This window comes from Chionomys nivalis, chromosome 7 (assembly GCF_950005125.1).
Source record: "Chionomys nivalis chromosome 7, mChiNiv1.1, whole genome shotgun sequence".
In the NCBI taxonomy this organism is placed as follows: Eukaryota; Metazoa; Chordata; class Mammalia; order Rodentia; family Cricetidae; genus Chionomys; species Chionomys nivalis.
Window position 1 is genome coordinate 85796813 of NC_080092.1, and position 19892 is coordinate 85816704.

The 19892-nt window shown below is 41.0% G+C and overlaps 1 protein-coding gene across 4 annotated transcripts in view; it reads left to right on the forward strand.

Moving 5' to 3' along the window:
• The window catches only part of Tlk2 (tousled like kinase 2), a 100789-nt gene extending 81397 nt beyond the window's left edge, over nt 1–19392 (forward strand). For all 4 annotated transcript variants that reach the window (XM_057773333.1, XM_057773332.1, XM_057773335.1 and 1 more), the window contains 6 exons: nt 2626–2715; nt 5811–5980; nt 7093–7231; nt 13384–13495; nt 16194–16301; nt 18313–19392. In XM_057773333.1, coding sequence (XP_057629316.1) covers nt 2626–2715; nt 5811–5980; nt 7093–7231; nt 13384–13495; nt 16194–16301; nt 18313–18486 — 793 coding nt within the window. In that variant the 3' untranslated portion in view covers nt 18487–19392. The remainder of the gene's footprint in view (nt 1–2625; nt 2716–5810; nt 5981–7092; nt 7232–13383; nt 13496–16193; nt 16302–18312) is intronic.
• The last annotated feature ends 500 nt before the right edge of the window (nt 19393–19892 follow it).

Sequence of the window (19892 nt, forward strand, 5' to 3'; positions counted from 1 at the left end):
TAATAAAATTTTTACAATAGGAAAAGTTACATATAAAGCAATCTGTAAATATATATCTGAATTCATGTGCTCTGGCCTCAAACTTACAGAGATCCGCCTGCCTCTGCCTCTCGAGTGTTGGTATAAAGGCATACGCAACTACCGCCTGGCTTAAATTTTAATTTTTTAAAATAAATCTTTATTTATTTATTAATATACAGTGTTCTGCTTGTATGTATGCTTGCAGGGCAGAAGAGGGTACCAGACCTCATTACAGATGGTTATGAGCCACTATGTGGTTGCTGGGAATTGAACTCAGGACCTCTGGAAGAGCAGTGAGTGCTCTTAACCTCTGAGCCATCTCTCCAGCCCCCTTAATTTAATTTTTTAAAGTTAAGTGTTTGATATATACTTTTTGGTTCAGAACATACCAGCTTCAGAAACCATCACTGTTTTGTTTTTGTTTTCATTTATTCTATAGAAAATTTCTCCTTTCTGACTTTTGCCTTAAGCAAAACATCTCAAATGTACTATAAATTACTTAAAGTAGTTTCTAGTTACTGTCTCGCTAAGTAAGAACCACTTTTAAAACTTTTTGGTATGTATGTGATATAACCATATTCATGTGTGTCGGTACTCTTTGTGTATGTGGTCTGTTTGTCTGCATATGCATGCACACCTCTTACTCTGTGTGCAGGTGTTCTTGTGCATATAGATGTATATGCATGTGTGTGAGCCTACATGTGAAGACTAGAAGATAGCCTCATGTGTTTCCCAGAAGCCATCACTTTGGTCTTTCGTTTGACCTAAAACTCAACGAAGTGGACTAGGCTGATTGACCAGAGAACTCCAGGACCAACCTGTCTCTGTTTCTCCAGCAGTAGGGCCACAGCCATGTGTCATCACACCCAGTTTTTTTGAGCTTGGGTCCTTCTTACTAGCAAGGCAAGTTGACTAAGCCATCTCCCCCATTATGTGGCTGATACATATTTCACATGTTATATATAGTATAGTTTGTTCATAGCTTTATTATTTTAAACTAGAAAGGTATTTTTCCTTTCCTTCTTTCTTTTTTCTTTCTTTCTTTCTTTCTTTCTTTCTTTCTTTCTTTCTTTCTTTCTTTCTTTCTTTCTTTTTTTTTTTTGAGACAAGGTTTCTCGGTGTATCTCTGACTGTCCTGGCACTCTGTAGACCAGGTTGCCTCAAACTCATAGAGATCTGCCTGCCTCTGCCTCCCGAGTGTTGGGATTAAAAGCATGTGCCACTACTATCCAGCTGAAAGATGCTTTATAAAGCTTCTTTTATTCCATTTATTTAAGTACTTATTCACTTATCTGTCTGCCTATCTGTCTGTCTGTCTGTCTATGGTATATGTATGTGTGCCACAGCACTATGAGGTTAAAGGACAACTTTTGGAAGTCAGTTCTCTCCTCCCACCATGTGGGTCTCAGGGAGTGAACTCAGATTGTCAGGCTCGGCTGAAAGAACCTTTACCTGCAGAGCATGTAGTGACCTCAAAAAGAGTTTTTGTTGTTTTAAGTGAAACCTTTTGTGGTGGTGCATTCTTATAATGGCAACACTTAAGAGACAGATGTAAGAGGATTGCAGCAAGTTCCGGCCAGTCTCCTCTATAGTAAGTTCAGGCCAACAAGGGCTACATAGTAAAACCTTACCTCAGAAAATGAGAAATCAAAAATATTAATATGATCATCCATAGTATGCAAAGAGGATATGTTCTAGAACCTCCACAGGTACCAGAATCTTCAGATAGCATGTAAAATGACATACCATACTTAAACATAAATACTGTGTAAATACTGAAAAGTCTGTACATATCCAATGCAAGCACATTTTTAAGTAGTGAAATTCAAAAATAAAAATAACTGCTAGTTGATTTATCGTTTAACCCATTAATTCAAGTAGTTTACAAACTTAGTTTGACCCCAGGTTATCAACATGCAGGTAGGAAGTATCTTGTTTTGTTTTCCTTTGTGTGTGCATACGTGTGTGCATGTGTGTGTGCGTGTGCATGCCTGTGCACGTGGGTGGTGTGCATATGACTGTGTGTGCATGTGGAGGCCTAAAGTTGATGTCAGTAATTATCTTCCATCATTCTTCACCTTATGAGATAGGGTCTTAGTCACACCCAGAACTTGTGGTCTGGCTAGTGTTCTTGCCAGCTTGCTTTAGACATTCTGTGTATCCATCTTCTGAGGCTGGTGTACAGATGGGTATGTGGTACTGGAATTCATACTCTGGTCCTCATACTTGTAAAGCAGGCAGGCACTTTGGCAGTTAGCCATTTCCCCAGCCCCTGGAAGCATCACTTTGGAAGAGAGGGAAAGACTGTGATTTTTAGTACTTGAAGATTAACGTGAAAGACTTGTGGTTGCCACAGAAGGGTCTTGAAAGAGATCGGCATCCATTCATTTAAGAAATGTTGGAGCATCTACTATTTAATCAGTGACTAGATAGAGATCATTAGAGAAAATAGAATGCATGAAAAGAGTAAGTAGGTGAGATGACGAGATGGATGTAAATGGAACAGACAAATGAACATGTCGAAATGGGAAATGGTAGAGAGATTAGGGTGAGTTCTAAAAAGCAGGCCAGTGCTTTCTTGTTATATTTCTCTTCTGTTTACAGGCATGCATGTAGGGAATACCGGATTCACAAAGAGCTGGATCATCCTAGAATAGTGAAGCTGTATGATTACTTTTCATTGGACACTGACTCGTAAGTCCTACACCATTTTTCCTTACCTTATTTTCTTGATGTATTAAGTACTAATGGAATGGAGCTTAAATCTGGACCTGGGAAATGTTTTCTAAGTGAACTAAATTTATTAATTTACAGTCAATAGGATATATCTTTTTTAAAGGCTTATTTATGTATATGAGTGTTCTAGCTACATGTGTGCATTTATGCCATAAGAGCACACCAGATCCCATTATAGATGGTTGTAAGCCACCATGTGGTTGCTGGGAATTGAACTCAGGACCTCTGGAAGAGCAGTCAGTGCCCTTAGCCATGGAGCCACCTCTCCAGCCCCAATTTACAGTCAAATAATCATACATTATTCAGATTTGGGTCAGCCAGACATCTGTTGGCTAAAGGACAAGGACCCTGTATGCTAGTAAACACTTTACAATTAGCTTGATGGGGAGGGAGATAAGGTTCATTGTCCGTATCTATGTCATAAGTATTTCCACTTCGTGCAATTTTAAGGTACCAACTTAAAATAGACTTTATTCTAATATATATACCATGTGATTCACCCGTGTAAAGTACACAGTTGAGTGGGTTTTCACGTGTGTCCTAGATATACATAGCCATTATCCAAGATCATTTTAGGACATTTTTATTCTCAGAAGAAAGCTGAACCTTTTTACTGTCACTTCTCCATTTTACTTTCCCTCTACTTAAGCAGTACTCTCTGTCACCTTTAGATGTCCTGTTCTAGACTCTTTATGAGTGGAATCATGTATGTGATGTTTGTGATTTATTAAGGTCCACACTTTTATATTTGTGTGTCAATAGTTCATCCCTTCTTATAGCCAGGTTACATTGTGTTGTATGGATTTATCACACTTTGTTTAGTCTTACAAATATTAGCTTCCAGCTTACAAAATTCCTGAAAATGTAGCAGTCAGTCTTTAGGCATTGGTGCTGACATGTCACTAGCAGGTCTAACACGTGTAAACTGTTGAAGAGAACTCTGCCCCACCATAAAGACTGATGAATCCCGTGAGCCTTAAGTACAACAGTGTTTTGTTACCCTAAAACAAGGATTAATGTGATACATGTAAAGACAGCCCATGCTGCAGGTTGGCATGCAGGTTCATGGGCCTTTAAAAATTGGGATTTAGATTTTAGGATTGGGAGGAATCTTAGTGCTCAGCCTTCTTGATGTGTAGACCAATTGTTGAGTATCAGAAAAATGAAATTACTTCTGAGAGACCTTTGGTACTCTTGATAATCCTGTATGTAATATACAGGTCAGTGCACTGCAGAGCCTTTGGACTTATTCAGGTTTACAGATATTTCAGCATTTGGAACCTTTTCAGACCCGCGTCAGGAGAAAGTAAGATACCTTAGGTCCGACCTTCAGGTGTTCTCTCAGTCTCCCAAGGCAGTGTCCAGGAGTTTTGGTCTATTCACCCGGACTCTCTCAGACAGACAGCCCATGTGTAGAGATATATCCAGGAAATTCCATGTTTCCTGTGGAAACAATACTTGCTTGTCCTTTCTCCTACATGCTCAAACTTTTCCCTTCTCATTAAGGAGCCTTTGCGTACTATACCCTTGTTGTGTGTCATAGGTAGAGCTCAGAAACATAGTGTACTTAGATACCAAGGGTGAGAGCCCTGGTCGAGTCTCCAGTCTGCTGTTACTATTTTGCTTTCAGTAGATTCCTTGAATACTAACTAGATAGATTCTCCTGTGAAGTATAAATACTAAAACTATTTTGAAAATAAATATAATGACTTGAATTATCTTTTGGTTTGAATTGTATACACATTTCAATGTGATAGTAATTTTATACTACTCTTATTATGTTTTTCATATTATGTTTTTAGCTCAAACAAGTCAGATTGTTGTTTAGAACATCTTTTTAGAGTCATTTAGATGTATAAAGTTAGATTTTATTTCTAGCTTGCTTGTGGGCCAAAGAATCAACCCACAAGAGTCCAACTCAGATATCAGCATCTCAGTCAGAGAATGAACATTTCAGGTACATGCTCAGGCCAGGCGTTGGTGCATGGCTTTAATCCCAGCTGGTCTACAGTGCTAGTTCCAGGACAGCTTGGGCTGTTACAGAGAGAAACCCTATTACCCCCCGACCCCAAAGCAACTACATGCTCAAGAGTGTCCGCATGCCTCACAGGTTTCATAAAAAGCATAGTTTATTGTTCATTTCTGAGATTCTGCAAATCTTTTTGTAGTCCGTTGTAGTGCAGCTTGAAGTTCAGCCTATAGCTGCTCACCGTTTTCCTTCCTTCCTCTGCATCAGGGGGTCAGCTGTGTCAGTGAGTGGTCAAGCACACGGTTCTAGTTCTCTTGTGACCTACATTCTCACGGTACCAACTTCCTAGGACCCTCTGGCTTTAGGGCGCCTCACTAGACAGTTTGTCTTCTTAGAGCTTCAATCTATGAATTGAAGCTCTTTGGCTTTAGTATTGAAGTGGTTTTTATTACTGGTTAAGTCCTGACTGATAAATCTGACCTAGTTATTCATCTCTCAGGAATATTCAAGTAATACATCAGTTTGAACATTTTGGAAGATAGGTTCATTGCCTGTAGTGTCAACAGTGGTGTGTAATTTTAAATGGGTGTGTGTGTTGTGTTTTGGCATAAATGAAAGTAAAAGAACCCATACCATATAACAACACATTTGTGTAGTCTTGTGCCAGATATAGTATACAACCAGTTCTTGAGACCTGGGCACTCGGGATTATATAAAACACCTGCAAGGACAGTTGTGTGATGACTGTTAGTAATGAGTACATGGTATGGGTATGCAGTGGAGGCCCTGCTACAAGGGGAGGGCCAGCTCAAACATAGTTCTTATCAGTGTCCTTAATAGGGATATGCCACAGTGAACTTTGGCACAGTTGATGCCAATGTGGAGATTCCAGAGACTCGTCTGCAAGAGAGCAAGCACTTCTCTTCCTGTGAGCTTGCTGGCAGCTGCTGCTGGCTAGAAGAGTATTAAGGAACATGGAGGAAAGGAGTGAGATGCTGTGATACCTGAGTCTTTGCTGGCAGTGGTTTAGATAGTTTAATCTGCTCCTTACTCCACTGGTAAATGCTGGTTTGTGTGTCTTCAGGTTTTGTACAGTATTAGAATACTGTGAAGGAAACGATCTGGACTTCTACCTGAAACAGCACAAATTAATGTCGGAGAAAGAGGCCCGATCCATTATTATGCAGATTGTGAATGCTTTAAAGTACTTAAATGAAATAAAACCTCCCATCATACACTATGACCTCAAACCAGGTATGCCTAAATTTTAGGAGACATTATTAATAGACTTGTAAGTGTATTGCATCAAAGAATTTGATAGGAGCCAAGAAGGATGCCTGGGTAGGTGTGGGAAGAAAGGAGTCCTGGCCGCCCAATGCTGGGTGTAGGTGGTGGGTGGGTGGGTTGGATTAAATTCTCTGGAGAAATAATGCCTTTGTGTGCTGAACCAGGAAAACCCATGATGTCATTTAGAAACAGCTGTTTTTGCAAGTTCCGTTTTGTTTTCCCATTGCTCACACTGTGAAGCAGTTCCTTTGTCTCAGGTCTCCCTGATATGAACACGTATGCCTCATTTCCTTAAGTCCCAGCAGTTTTCCATCTTTTTGAATTATCATTTAACTTTGTAGTCATCAGGAAAAAGCAAAGAGCTTTTTGTCCCTTATTTTTTATCATCTTCAGCTGGCGTTTTTTGTTGTTGTTGTTGGTTTTGGTTATGTATGCCTCATGTAAATGGCTGTCGAGTGGAATGTGGGTATTAAGAACCTAGTTTCTACCGTCTCCTTTAGGCAGGGCTGTGGAAGCCTTGCTCTTCTGGTAGCTGTGTACAAAAGCTCACCACTCACTGCCCTTTATGTTGTGTTCTGACATAATTGACATGTCCGGAAAATCATTTATAGTAAAGTGATTTTGTTTTGGAGATGGCTGCAGTCACTGAAGTCACCACATTTTCCTGCCGTAGGAGCAGGTGGCGCTGTGGCACCGTGTTTTGTTCCCAAGCATATTTTCTTTGTATCTCCACCCGCACCTCCCTGACATTGCTAGTCTAAGCTTTCCAGCCCAAAGATCACATAGAAGTTCATGTGAAATTTTCCCACCTTTTTTTTTAAGCCAAACTGTATAAGTGATGATTTTACTTTGGCAAGTCATTTTTATTTACAGTGCCCAGAGTGGGTTTTGGCACGTTAAACAGGCAATTCTTAGAAAATAGAAGTTTCTGGTAGACACTGAGGATTCTCCTTGTGTCCAGAATTAGATTTACTTTATTCCGAAGGTTTAGTGTTCACATGTTCCCTTCTTACGTGTCTTTTTTTCTTAATAAAGAAGTTTATGTTTATTCATGAAGTTTTTTTTTTTTATCTTTTTAGGTAATATCCTTTTAGTAAATGGTACAGCATGTGGAGAGATAAAAATTACAGATTTTGGTCTTTCCAAGATCATGGATGATGATAGCTACAATTCAGTGGATGGCATGGAACTAACGTCACAAGGTGCTGGTACTTATTGGTAGGTATCCAGGAGATCTGCCAAGTTGGCGGGTGCATATGTGGTTCTATTGGATTGATTCCATGGTGTTTAATCCTTAATACTATGTAGTCTGCTAAAACCAAAATACCTTGTCTTTTTTAGCAGTTTGACTTTTTAAAAAAATATTTATTTATTTATTTATTTATTTATTATGTGTATAGCATTCCTTCCACGTGTGCCTGCAAGCCAGAAGGGGGCGCCAGGTCTCATTGTAGATGGCTGTAAGCCACCATGTGGTTGCTGGGAATTGAACTCAGGACCTCTGGAAGAGCAGTCAGTGCTCTTAACCTCTGAGCCATCTCTCCAGCCCGAGCAGTTTGACTTTTTGTATTAATTTGTACTATTTTCTTTCTGTTCTTAAACCCTTGAGAAAGCACTATGTATTCTGGCTTTTAGAGTTGTATATGTCTTACCCAGTGCTGGCTGTACAAGCCAGTAGAGACTGAGGTTGTTTATGTGTCTAAAAGAATGGCCCTGAATTCTTTACAGTTCAAGTAGAGCCCTTTCCTTGTGTTGATAAGATGAGGCATTTGTTTGTGGATGAGCAACTGTCAAGTCAAGAATTAAGGAGTTGTGAAAATCAGGATGGGAACAAAAATAAAGTAAATCCATGGTATTCCATAAAATCTCCATTTGAAAAGTGAGCACAGTTTAACAGAATTGTATGCATGTCTGTTAGCCATCTCATTCTGAGGTGCTTACACCATATTCTGCTTTAAGTGATTAACTTAGAGATGTCTCCATAGCACTACAGGAGAGGTAGGTAACATGCAGTTGTAGCCCAGCCTCAGAAGACCCTGAGTTTAGAATTCTGTCTAGGAACAAGGAACTCTATGAGGAAGCAGATGAAAGAGGCATGCTATTCAGACCATGAGGAATGACCCTGTTCTCCTTAGCTGAGCCTGCTGTTGGGTGGGCAGTGGACTGCTTTCTGTTGCTCCGTGTGCTTGTGGAAATGGTATCTATAGTCAAGAGTCAGTTCTTAAATTAAAACTTTGAAATTCTAGGTTTAAAATAGAAGTTATATTTATAGTGTTTACTCACCATAGTGGTTATTATGGAGTAGTCTCCCTGTCACTAAGCGACACAAAAATTATATACAGTTGGTAGTTTGGGGGAAGAGGTTTGTACCTCTGTTATGAGTTCTGTTGGCAGAAGGTTCCCTGTTCTGGTGGTCATTCTCGAATTAACAACTCAGAATCTTAATACTAATTACTCAGGCTTGTTACTAACTAGCTCTTGCATTTTAAGTTAACCCATATTTGTTACTTATGTTCTGCCACATGGCAATACCTTTATTAGTATGACACATTCATCTCCTGCTCCCTTTGTGTCTGGCTGGCGACTTCAGACTCTACCCTTCTTCCCAGAATTCTCCTAGTCTGACTCTCCTGCCCAGTCTCTCCTACTTAGCTATTGGCCTGTCAGCTTCTTAATTAAACCAATAACAGCATAATTTGCACAGTGTACAGAAGGATTACTCCACAGGAAAATTCATTGGAATTTTGAATTTTATGCTTGTAAGTTTGTTCTTAAAAAAAATTGTTCTCAGTCTGTCTCACATACTCTTTTCCTCACGTTTAAATAGCTATTAAAAATAATAAAATATGCTCAGTATAGTAATGTGCACTTTAATCCCAGCACTGGGAGATAGAAGCAGATAGATCTCCATGAATATAAGATCAGCCTGGTTTACATAGTGAGTTTCAGGTTATCCAGACTACAGAGACCCTGAGACCCTGTCTCAAGAAAAAAGGAAAGAAGAAAAAGGAAAAAAAAAAAGAGGAAAACAAAACGATGATGATGATGTCACTGTGTCATTGCTCTCTGGTACTATTTTTGCTAATCTGTAGAAATCAGAAATTAAAGTTTCAATAAAAATTATACAATATTTTCCCCCAAAGTAGCTTATTAGATGATGTAGAGAGCCACTACTTGGCTGTTGAAAATATGGTTACTTGGTTGTTTGAGTGTTCTTTCTACTTTAGTTATTATATTTGAGTATTTTCTATAATGAAAAGTAAAATAAATGAGCTGGCTGTAGTGGCACACACCTTTAATCCCAGCACTCAGGAGGCAGGGATGAATGTTTTTTTCTATGAGTTTGTGGCCAGTTTAGTCTACATAATAGTTTCAGGATAGCCAGGGCTATGTAGAAAGACCCTGTCTCAAAACAACAACAAAAAACCCACCAAAACAAAACAAAAGTTTAATAACCAAGTGAATGAAAGATAGAGCGTTCTGAGACTATTAAAATTTATCAGTTTCTATAAAGGTTTTGTTTTGTTTTATTTTGGGGTTGGGGGTTCTCTGTATAATAGTCCTGGTTGTCCTGGAACTTGCTCTGTAGACCAGGCTGGCCTCAAACTCAGAGATCTGCTGCCTCAAGTGCTGGGATTAAAGGCGTGTGCCACCACTGCCCGGCTGCATAACTTTTTAAAGTGTGTACTGGTAATAATGGTGTCATAATCACCAGCCTCAATATGTTATTTTTTTAGGATGATGACCCAGAGAGATAAAAGTAGCCTGGAGAGTAGGTTTAGAACATTTTAAATAAGGCATTGTGGGTTTTAGCTATTCCGGAATTCTACATTAAGGTACGTGAGCTGGGGGTTTTGAGAGATGGCTTAGTGGTTCAGACTGCTTTCACTGCCAGTTTGAGGATCTGAGTTAGGATTCCAGTGATATCCAGGTGTGGTGGCACATGCCTTTAATCCCAGCCCTTAAGGCGGAAGCGATGAGTTTGATGCCAGCCTGGTCTACATAGCCAGTTCTAGGTCAGACAAGGCTACACAGTGAGACCACATCGTCTCGTAAGAAGTATGGGAGGAAGAGTAAGTGATAGAGCAAGCAGTACTGTGATAGTCGCCTGTCAGTACACAAGTGTGTGTCCCTGCATAGATAGGCTTGTGTGAACACCATACACATATCCCAACACATGCAAGATAAATGAGTAGGGCGTGGAGGTGCATTCCTTTCATTGCAACCCCCGAAAAGCTGAGGCGGGAGAATCCAAGGGCCGCCTGTGCTACAAAGTGAGACCCTGTCTTAAAACAGACAAACAAAATCAAAAGCAGACAAGAGCTCACATTATGCTTTGAGCATCGTCTCTGAGCTCCATTTCTGCTGTATGAGGACTGGTGCTGTGATGAAAATGCAGTGTGCTTGTTGGCACCGCTTGTTACCATAGGCCTGTCTTCCTCAATCCTCCCAAAGCTCTTGGCAGGAAATGAGAATATTTACTGTTGTATTATTTGTATGGAAAAACTAGTTTTTCTTCATTTATGATGGAGAAACTGAATCTGAGTTGATTTACCAAGCATGTACTGTCAAGTTGAAGTATCTTTTACACTCTAATCTTTTTTTTTCAAGATAGGGTTTCTCTGTATAGCCATGGATGTCCTGTAGATCAGGCTGACTTCAAATTCAGAGAAATCTACCTGCCTCTACTGGGTTTAAAGGCGTGTGCCACCACTGCCTGGCTACATTCTTAAAAATCTTAACAAATTACCACTCTGCCCGTTGAATGAGTTCACCACCCCTCTTCTTCCCTGCCACCTTTCGGGGGGGGGGGGATACATTTCAGTGGTCATTTTTAGAATCAAAATTATGTTTGTTATTTATGCAGAACCATATTTAAGTTGATGTGTATTAAAGAACTGGCAACTGTGAAGTCAAAGGTCCAGGAAAGTTTGAGCGCTGCTTGGAAGAGCTGTTCTTAATTTTTTTTCTTCTGTTTACATTACATTTTTTATTTCATTGCCCCTCTCTTCTTCCTTCATAGGCTATTTTGTTTATTGCAATTTGGGGGGGGGGTTTGAGGCAGGGTTTCTCTGTAGCTTTGGTGCCTGTCCTGGAACTAGCTCTGTAGACCAAACTGGTCTCGAACTCACAGAGATCCGCCTGCCTCTGCCTCCCGAGTGCTGGGATTAAAGGCATGCACCACCACCGCCTGGCTGTTCATTGCAATTTTTAAGGTAGTTTGTTTGTTCTGTGTTTTGCTTTGGCACTGGCAATTCAACCCACAACCCCACAGCCACTGATCTACACCTTCAGCGTGTGTTGAGCTAAAGTATTCATTGTGAAATAGTCTAGCTCTGGATTCCAGATGTCTGCCATGGAAAAGACAAGCTTGACAGGGATGGTAGATGAATGAAGAAGGATTTCGGTTTAGATTTTTAGACCAGGACCACAGCAGGGAACACGTAAAAGATTTTCCATAGGCTGGGCTTTACTGGCCCGAGTCTACAGAAACTCATCTATCACAGTGGCTCTCAACCTGTGGTCGTGACCCTTTCACAGGGGTTGTTTAAGACCATCAGAAAACACAGATGTTTATGTTACAATTCATAACAGTAGCAAAATTGTAATTATCAAGTAGCAGCAAAATAATTTTATGGTTGAGGTCACCACAACATGAGGTATTAAAGGTCGTAGTGTTAAAAAGATTGAGAACCAGTGCTCTAGTATCTTTAGAATTCTGCCTTCCAGCTGAGCTGTGGCTAGGATTCCAAGCATATTTATTTGGTTTCCTAAATGCTCAGAGGTTCTTACCTTCCACACCATACAATTTGTTGTAACCCACTGTCCCCTAGATTCTTTAGAGACCAGTGGTGGGGAGAGAAGGAATTTAGATGAGGGTCTTTATGTGGCTTTTGCTATACTAATTGTTAGTCTTCAGCAAGCTATCTGCCCTTAATGTGGAAAAATAAAACATTTTCTGTTAACTTGGACTTTAATGTCTCTCTGGGTTTTATGTTGAGTTATTTCTGGTAGAGGTTTCCAAAAAAAGCTGCTCTCAGAGATCTCTAGGTCTGAATGCAGTTGGACTTTAAAACAGATTCAATATTCAGCACCCCAAAAAAGTTGATTTTAGGAAAGTCTAAATATAGGGGCCTGGAGAGATGGCTCAGCAGTTAAGAGCACTGACTGCTCTTCTAGAGGTCCTGAGTTCAATTCCCAGCAACCACACGGTGGCTCACAACCATCCGTAATGAGGTCTGGCACCCTCTTCAGGCCTGCAGGCTATATACAGCAGAACCCTGAATACATAGTAAATAATTCTTTTTTGGAAAAAAGAAAGAAAAGTCTATGTATTGTGGGCCGAGTGGAGTGTGTAGTTCAATGGTAGAACATTTCATTCCATGCATGAGACCGTTGGTGTGGTCCCCATTTTTAAAACACTACGACAACAAAGTGGTGATGAGACTTAGAGTCGGCACAAGCCTGATAAAGGAAGCGGGGAGTGAGCTAAGTGAAACTAGAGAGGATATTTATGTCTCCATAAATGAGAAACAAGCCGGGCGGTGGTGGCGCAGGCCTTTAATCCCAGCACTCAGGAGGCAGAGGCAGGCGGATCTCTGTGAGTTCGAGGCCAGCCTGGTCTACAGAGCTAGTTCCAGGACAACCAGGGCTACACAGAGAAACCTTGTCTTGAAAAACAAAACAACAACAACAAAAATTGAGAAATAAAATACTTTAATGCCATATAAAGAACCTCCATAAGTTCAAGTGTTTTTGTGTTTACTTGTGTGCGTGTATGTGTGTGTATAGGTATATGTGTATATGTATATATTTAAGATTTATTTATTTATTATATATACAGTGTTCTGTCTGCATGGATATCTGCAGGCCAAAAGAGGGCATCTCATCACAGATGGTTGTGAGCCACCATGTTGTTGCTGGGAATTGAAATCAGGACCTTTAGAAAAGCAGGCAGTGCTTTTAACTATGGAGTCATGTCTCCAGCCCCTACTTGTATATATTTCTAAGCTGATGGTTGAAACTGGAGTGTTTAATTTATATGTATATATATATACACACACACACTCACAGACAAATGTAGATTTTTATGCAATCACACTTGTTTATTTTTTTGTTTTTTGGGTTTCTTTGAGAGACAAGGTCTCTTTCCTCAGTGCCAGCTATTCTGGTAGTCACTACTCACAGAGATCCATCTGTGCCTCTGCCTATGCTATAATTAAAGGTGTGCATCGCCATGCCTGCCTAAGTGTTATATTTTTAACAAGGTCCTTTATTTTGGTTTTTGTGTGTGTGTGTGTGTGTGTGTGTGTATGACTTGAGTTATATATTCATTTTCCTGAGTGTTTTTTATTTCTGTTTTCTCCTAGGTATTTACCACCGGAGTGTTTTGTGGTTGGGAAAGAGCCACCAAAGATCTCAAATAAAGTTGACGTCTGGTCAGTGGGTGTGATCTTCTACCAGTGTCTTTATGGGAGGAAGGTGAGGAGGAAGGCAGTGCAGCAGCCTGTGGCCATGTCCACCCCCTCAGTGTGGATTCTTCTTTGCAGTTAATCACTGGGATCCTGCAAGTACTGGTTTCAAGAAAATACAGGGTTCTCAGTAAATGCTTCTTGTATATCTAGAAATTCCAGACTGGAAAGCATTTACTGAATTCTCCCAAGCCATCAGAGGCATGCATGTTGCTATTCTTAAAAATGAGACATTTGACTCTGATACGTGTGTGAACTCAGTGTGAAACAGGGTGGTTTGGTTTGTTTGTTGGTTGATTTTTATTTTGAGAGGTTTTGCTTTGTAGCCGTGGTTGGTCCAGGCTGACCTCAGAGTCAAGGCAATCCCCCTGACTCAGCCTCTTGACTGCTGAAATTATATCAACATTTGTCTGGAAATCATTTAATAATTGAACAATCTGCCCAAGATCCATTCTCAAAGTTCTAATAAGATCTGAAACTTAAAAAATTCCTAGATTTTATTTTTAACCACCTCATCAGATAAGCTGGTGTGAATAAAAATATACCATGCTCTTGTGCATGCTGTGAAGGCTGGAAGTCCATCCACCTCAGGTCTGTCCTTAGTACAGAAAATCTCTCATTGAACCCAACATAGCTAGACAAGCTGGCCAGCAAGTCACACATTCTGCTGGCCCAGTCTTTCCTGTGCTAGGAGTCCAGGTACATGCTGCTACAACTGGCTCTTTTGTGTGGGTGCTGGGGATCAGACTCAGGTTCTTGTTTTTTATAGTAAGTACTTTATCCCTCGCCCCAGGCCCCCTATACGTTTTTTGTTTGTTAGTATTTTGTTTTGTTTTGTTGAACTGGGTCTCACTTCATAGCCCTGGCTAATTTGGAGCTCTCTATGTTTAGATCAAGCTGGCCTCAAATTCAGAGATTGTTCTATCTCTGCTTCCTGAGTGAGCACTGAGATTAAAGGAATGAATCACCATATCTGGCAAAGATTAATTTTATTATTTACTTACTTGTGTGTGTGTGTGACTGTCTGTCTGTCTGAGTACATGAGTGTGTTTGCCCGTAGATACTGGAAGAGGGTGTCAGATACTCTGCTAGTTTGCTTTCTATTGCTCTGATAAACACCATGACAAATAAACAACGAAAATAGCAACAACAGGAGGGGGTGTTTGGCTTATGTATCCGATCACAGTCCACCACTGAACCACCACTGAAGAGAAGTCAGGGCAGGAATCATAGGGGAGTGCTGCTTACTGGTTTGCACTTCGTGACTGGCTCAACTTGCTTGCTTATATCAGCCAGGACTACCTTCCCAGGGTGACATTGCCCACAGTGGGGTGGGCCCTTCCATATCAATCTAGATTCAGGAAAATACCCACTGCTTTTCTACAGACAGTCTGATGGAGGCAATTAAGGTTCCCAGATGACTCCAGCTTGTATTAAGTTGACACAGAACTAAGCAGCACAGAAACCTTATGCTAGATTTATGAGAGGTTGTGAGTTGATTGACATAGGCATTGGGAGCCAAACTGGGGTTCTCCACAAGAGAAGATAGTGCTCTTAGCTGCTGAGCCATTTCCGAACTCTTTGTGTGTATGCGCACACACGTGCTGAGAAGGTGGTGTCAGAAAGTATTCCTTGGCCAAGTATGGTAATTCATACCTTTAATTCCAATATTTGGGAGTCTGAGGCAGGAAGACAAATGGAAGTTTTGTAGTTCCTGTGAACTCTTAATATTTTGATGAGATTTCCAGACCAAACTCTAACTCAGACAACGCCTTCCTATTTAACCTCTTGCTCTTTCTGTATCTGCCTCTCCAAAACAAGAAAACTCTAGTGGAGCATAATTATTTTGTGCACTGTCTAAGTGTTGAGTTGTTGCTAATATTATAGGCATTATAGTAAACTTGAACCTGTTTTTAAAAGTTTATCAGGAACTTGAAGCATAGTTAAAACCCCTAAGTGGTCTCAGCACTTTTTTGTTTGTTTGTTTGTTTGTTAGGTTTTGTTTCTTGAGGTGGGATCTTGTTATGTAGTTCAGACTGGCCTAGAGCTCACTGTGTAGCCTTCACAGGCTTTAAAGTCACAGTGATTCTCCTGTGTCAGCTTTCAAAGTGATGAGATTACAGGTGTGAATCACCACTCCATCCCTCATACTGGGGGTGAGGGAAATTGTTCTTTATTAGCATTTTTTTTTAGATTTACTTTATTTACTTGAGTGTTTTTCCTGCATGTATGTGTATGTACTTTCTGAGTTCAGAAGAGGGCATTGGATCCCCTGAAGCTGGAGCTGCAGATATTTGTGAACCTTCATGTGGGTGCTGGGAACAAACCCCAGTCCTTTGCAAGAATAGCCAGTGTTCTCAGTTGCTGCACATCTCCAGCCTCCCTTGATTTATTTTTCCATTTTTAGTGCACCTCTTGGGTTGGCTGGCACATAGACAAGTGTAGTCACCTAAGATGTGACTCAGAGTTCAAGAGGCTGCTCATTTGTCTGCTGAATCTTTCTTTGCTGTGCTGTGAGGAAAGCTAGAGATAGGAGAAACTGCTTCTAGTTCCTGTTCTGCCTTGGCCTGGCCTTTAAGCTTTGGACCTTCCCCATTAAAGTCAAAGGTGAGAATTAAAGGAGAGCATCCCCAGAGTGTGGAGACTTCTGTAGTGCTGAATTGTGTAACCAGAGGCCAACCTTTGTTTATTTTGTTTTTATTTTATAGCCTTTTGGCCATAATCAGTCCCAGCAAGATATTCTACAAGAAAATACTATTCTTAAAGCTACTGAAGTACAGTTCCCGCCAAAGCCAGTAGTCACACCTGAAGCAAAGGTAAGCTTGATTCATTGGTCAACAGAAATGACTGGCTGCCAGTGTCGGTTCTTAGGGTAGTAGTAACTGAATTGTTAAATGTGAAATTCAGCCATCATTAGGCAGCAGAATGGGGACATATTACTATTCTTAAGAACAATGAGTAGGGGGGCTGGAGAGATGGCTCAGAGGTTAAGAGCACTGGTTGCTCTTCCAGAGGTCCTGAGTTCAATTCCCAGCAACCACATGGTGGCTCACAACCATCTGTACTGATGGTTCCCTCCTCTGGCATGCGGGCATACATCAAGGCAGAATGTTGTATACATAATAAATAAATAAATCTTAAAAAAAAAAAAAAAAAAGAACAGTGAGTAGAAGATTGCTTATAATCTGCCCACCTCATCCCCAGGTTCAGCAAAAGGAATTTTCACAAGCAGATTGTCATTCACAGTGGCTGTGTGAGACAGGACAGGGAAGGATAGGTAGACTCCAGTAGAGTTAGACCTGCAGATGTGTAATAGGAAGGATACCCAGTTTCATGCCTGTCAGGGAGGCTGGCCTGTCTGGGAAGCTAAGACTTAAATAGGAGAAATGAAGTAGGAGTACTAAGGTGGAAAGGTGATAGCTCCTCTCCGTTTTTTATGGCATGGTTAGGGTAGACCTTGATGATGAAATGCTATTTGATCAGTACTTGACCAATGTGTACGGCGGAGCCATGTGTAGATTCGAGGGAAGTGTGCTCTGCAGAGAAGGAAAGAGAATTGTAGAAGGGGGCAGAACCATTGTGAGATGGGGAAAAGCAGGAGGCCATGGTGTGAGCATGGCAGCTGTGTGGCCCAGTTTGAAGAGCCTGTTCCAGCAGCTCTGTAGAGACATCACATTTGTTTGATCATGTTACAACCTACGAGAATCTGTTAAAACCCCAGGCTTGTGTTTTTTACTAGGAAAAGCTTGTTTTCAAAGCCAGGAGTTCTTTGTTCATTTTTGGGAATGTCTCTTAGCTTCTAAATACCTCAATCAAGCAGATACCTGTGTCTTCGCTTTTGAAAAGCCAGAATTGCTCTTCTACTTTTATATTTTTTTAATTAAACATGGGAAAAGAAAATCACTTTCTATGTTTTAGATTGGTTTTTTTTTTGTAAATAAACCTGTTTTTTTTTTTTAATCTATGTGGAAGTCTAATTGCCAGGCCATTTGCTTAATGGGTAAGCATTCTACCTCTGAGCTCTATCCAGAGATAGATTTTACTTTTTAAAGCAGTTTTAGGTTCAGATTTGTAACAAAATAGAGCATGAAGAACATAGTTTCCATATATGTTCTCTCCCTGCTCTGTAACCTCTCCTGTCAACATGCCATCCTCAGGCTAGGGTTGTGTGTTGTCATCTGTGAGGCTACCACACTTCATTATCAGCTTACTATGAATGCAGACTTGTGATAAATGTGATGTTTTAGACTTTAAAACTGATTCATTGGGGCTGAGGATATAGAGTGCTTGCCTGGCATGCGTAAAGCCCTGGGTTCCATCCCTTGCTCTGCATAAAGCACATGTAGTTGGGTACACATGTGTAATCCTGCCACTCTGGATGTGGAGGCGAGAGGATCAGAAGTTCAGGGTCACCCTTAGCTACATACTGAATTTGAGACCATCACGGGATATAGGCTAAAACAAACAAGTTGATTTATTTAAACAAATTGCATTATAAAATTTGAATAAATTGATTTCCCTGATCTAAAAATAGGAAGCCAGAAAAGACTGAAAAGTTTTTTGATAAGAGTCTTCTGACTGGGTGGGAAGGGAGCTTCCATTTTGATAGTGTGGTTGAAGTCAAATCATGTCTGTAATATTCAACAAACCCCAGTACTGGCATTGGCCCTTGTCTTTTCTGCTCTGCCTGATGGATTTGGAAAGAACTATAAACCTTTTCTGAGGGGATCTTTGTTCTGTCTAGCAGTGGTGTGGGTCTCTCAGGTGGTTCCTACTGGTGTACCAGGGTTATCTCCTCAGTCTTTTGTGTGAAACTTCCTTTTATAGGCATTTATCCGGCGATGCTTGGCCTATCGAAAGGAGGACCGTATCGATGTCCAGCAGCTGGCCTGTGACCCCTACTTGTTGCCTCACATCCGAAAGTCAGTCTCTACAAGTAGCCCTGCTGGAGCTGCTATTGCATCAACTTCTGGGGCATCCAATAACAGTTCTTCGAATTGAGACCAACTCCAAGGCCACAAACTGTTGAGCACACAAAGTGGACACAAGGCATCAGCAGTGGGTTTGGAACATAGTGAATCCGAATGGATCTCATGAAACCTGTACCAGGTGCTTTTATTTCTTGCTTTTTTTCCCATCCATAGAGCATGACAGCATCGATTCTCATTGAGGAGAAGCCTTGGGCAGCTCTGGCCAGGCCTCATAGGAGAAGGCCCTGCCCGAGGTTCTGGCGTCAACGGTCACTGTGTGTGGCTGCTCTGAGTGAGGAAAAATTAAAAAGAAAAAACTGGTTCCATGTACTGTGAACTTGAAAACATGCAGACTCAGGGGGTTCCCTGATGCAGTGCTTCAGATGAAGAATGTGGACTTGAAAACACAGACTGGGCTAGTCCAGTGTCTATATTTAAACTTGCTCTTTTCTTTTAATAAAGTTTAGGTGACATCTCCTGAAAAGCTTGTAGCACAGAGGCTCAGCTGGGGATGGTGTTTGACTTCGGAGGAAAAAAGTTGCTATTGCCCATTAAAGGCACTAGAGTTAGTGTTCTATCCCTAAATAATTTCAATTTTTAAAAAACATGCAGCTTCCCTCGCCCCTTTTTTATTTTTGAAAGATTACATTTGGTCATAAAGTGAAACCCGTATTAGCAAGTACGTGGCAATGTTCATTCCAGTCAGATGCGGCTCCCTCCGTCTGGTCTCTCACTGGGGAGGGCTTCCCTCAACTCCCTGGGAGAGATGGCGTGGGGGCTCTGAGATGCCGGGGCTTTGCCATCGACAAAGTGAGGGGAGAAGACTGCAGCTGGAGGCTCTCTAAGTTTTCAGATATTTCTTCAATTGAACACTTGACGGTTGTCCCTTTTAATTTATTTGAAGTGCTATTTTTTTAAATAAAGGTTCATCTGTCCATGCAGTCAGTCCTCCTGGATTCTCTGAGTAGACAGAAGGCCTGGGGGTGGGGGAGGGCAGCTCTTGCCCCAGGCCAAGCTTGCTCACAGGGTGGGCTGCATTTCTTGTTGACCAGCCACGTGAGTTTTCCCCCTCTTAGGTCTTTGGGGGAGAAAACAGCCTCTCCCAGACATTTGAATTCGGTGAATATGCGCTGGTGTGCGTATCTGAGATGTATGCTCTTCTATGAGATGTATGGTCTTCTAACTCTCTTTGGTAGATTCATCTGGTGGAATTTTAAAAAAAAGAAAACATCTCAAGGAATATAGGTATTTCAGGTATGAACTTTCTTCTGAAGCTTTTGTTGTTTTTGTTTTTTTGTTTTGTTTTGTTTTTTTGTTTTTCGAGACAGGGTTTCTCTGTAGCTTTGGAGCCTGTCCTGGAACTAGCTCTTGTAGACCAGGCTGGCCTCGAACTCCCAGAGATCCGCCTGCCTCTGCCTCCCGAGTGCTGGGATTAAA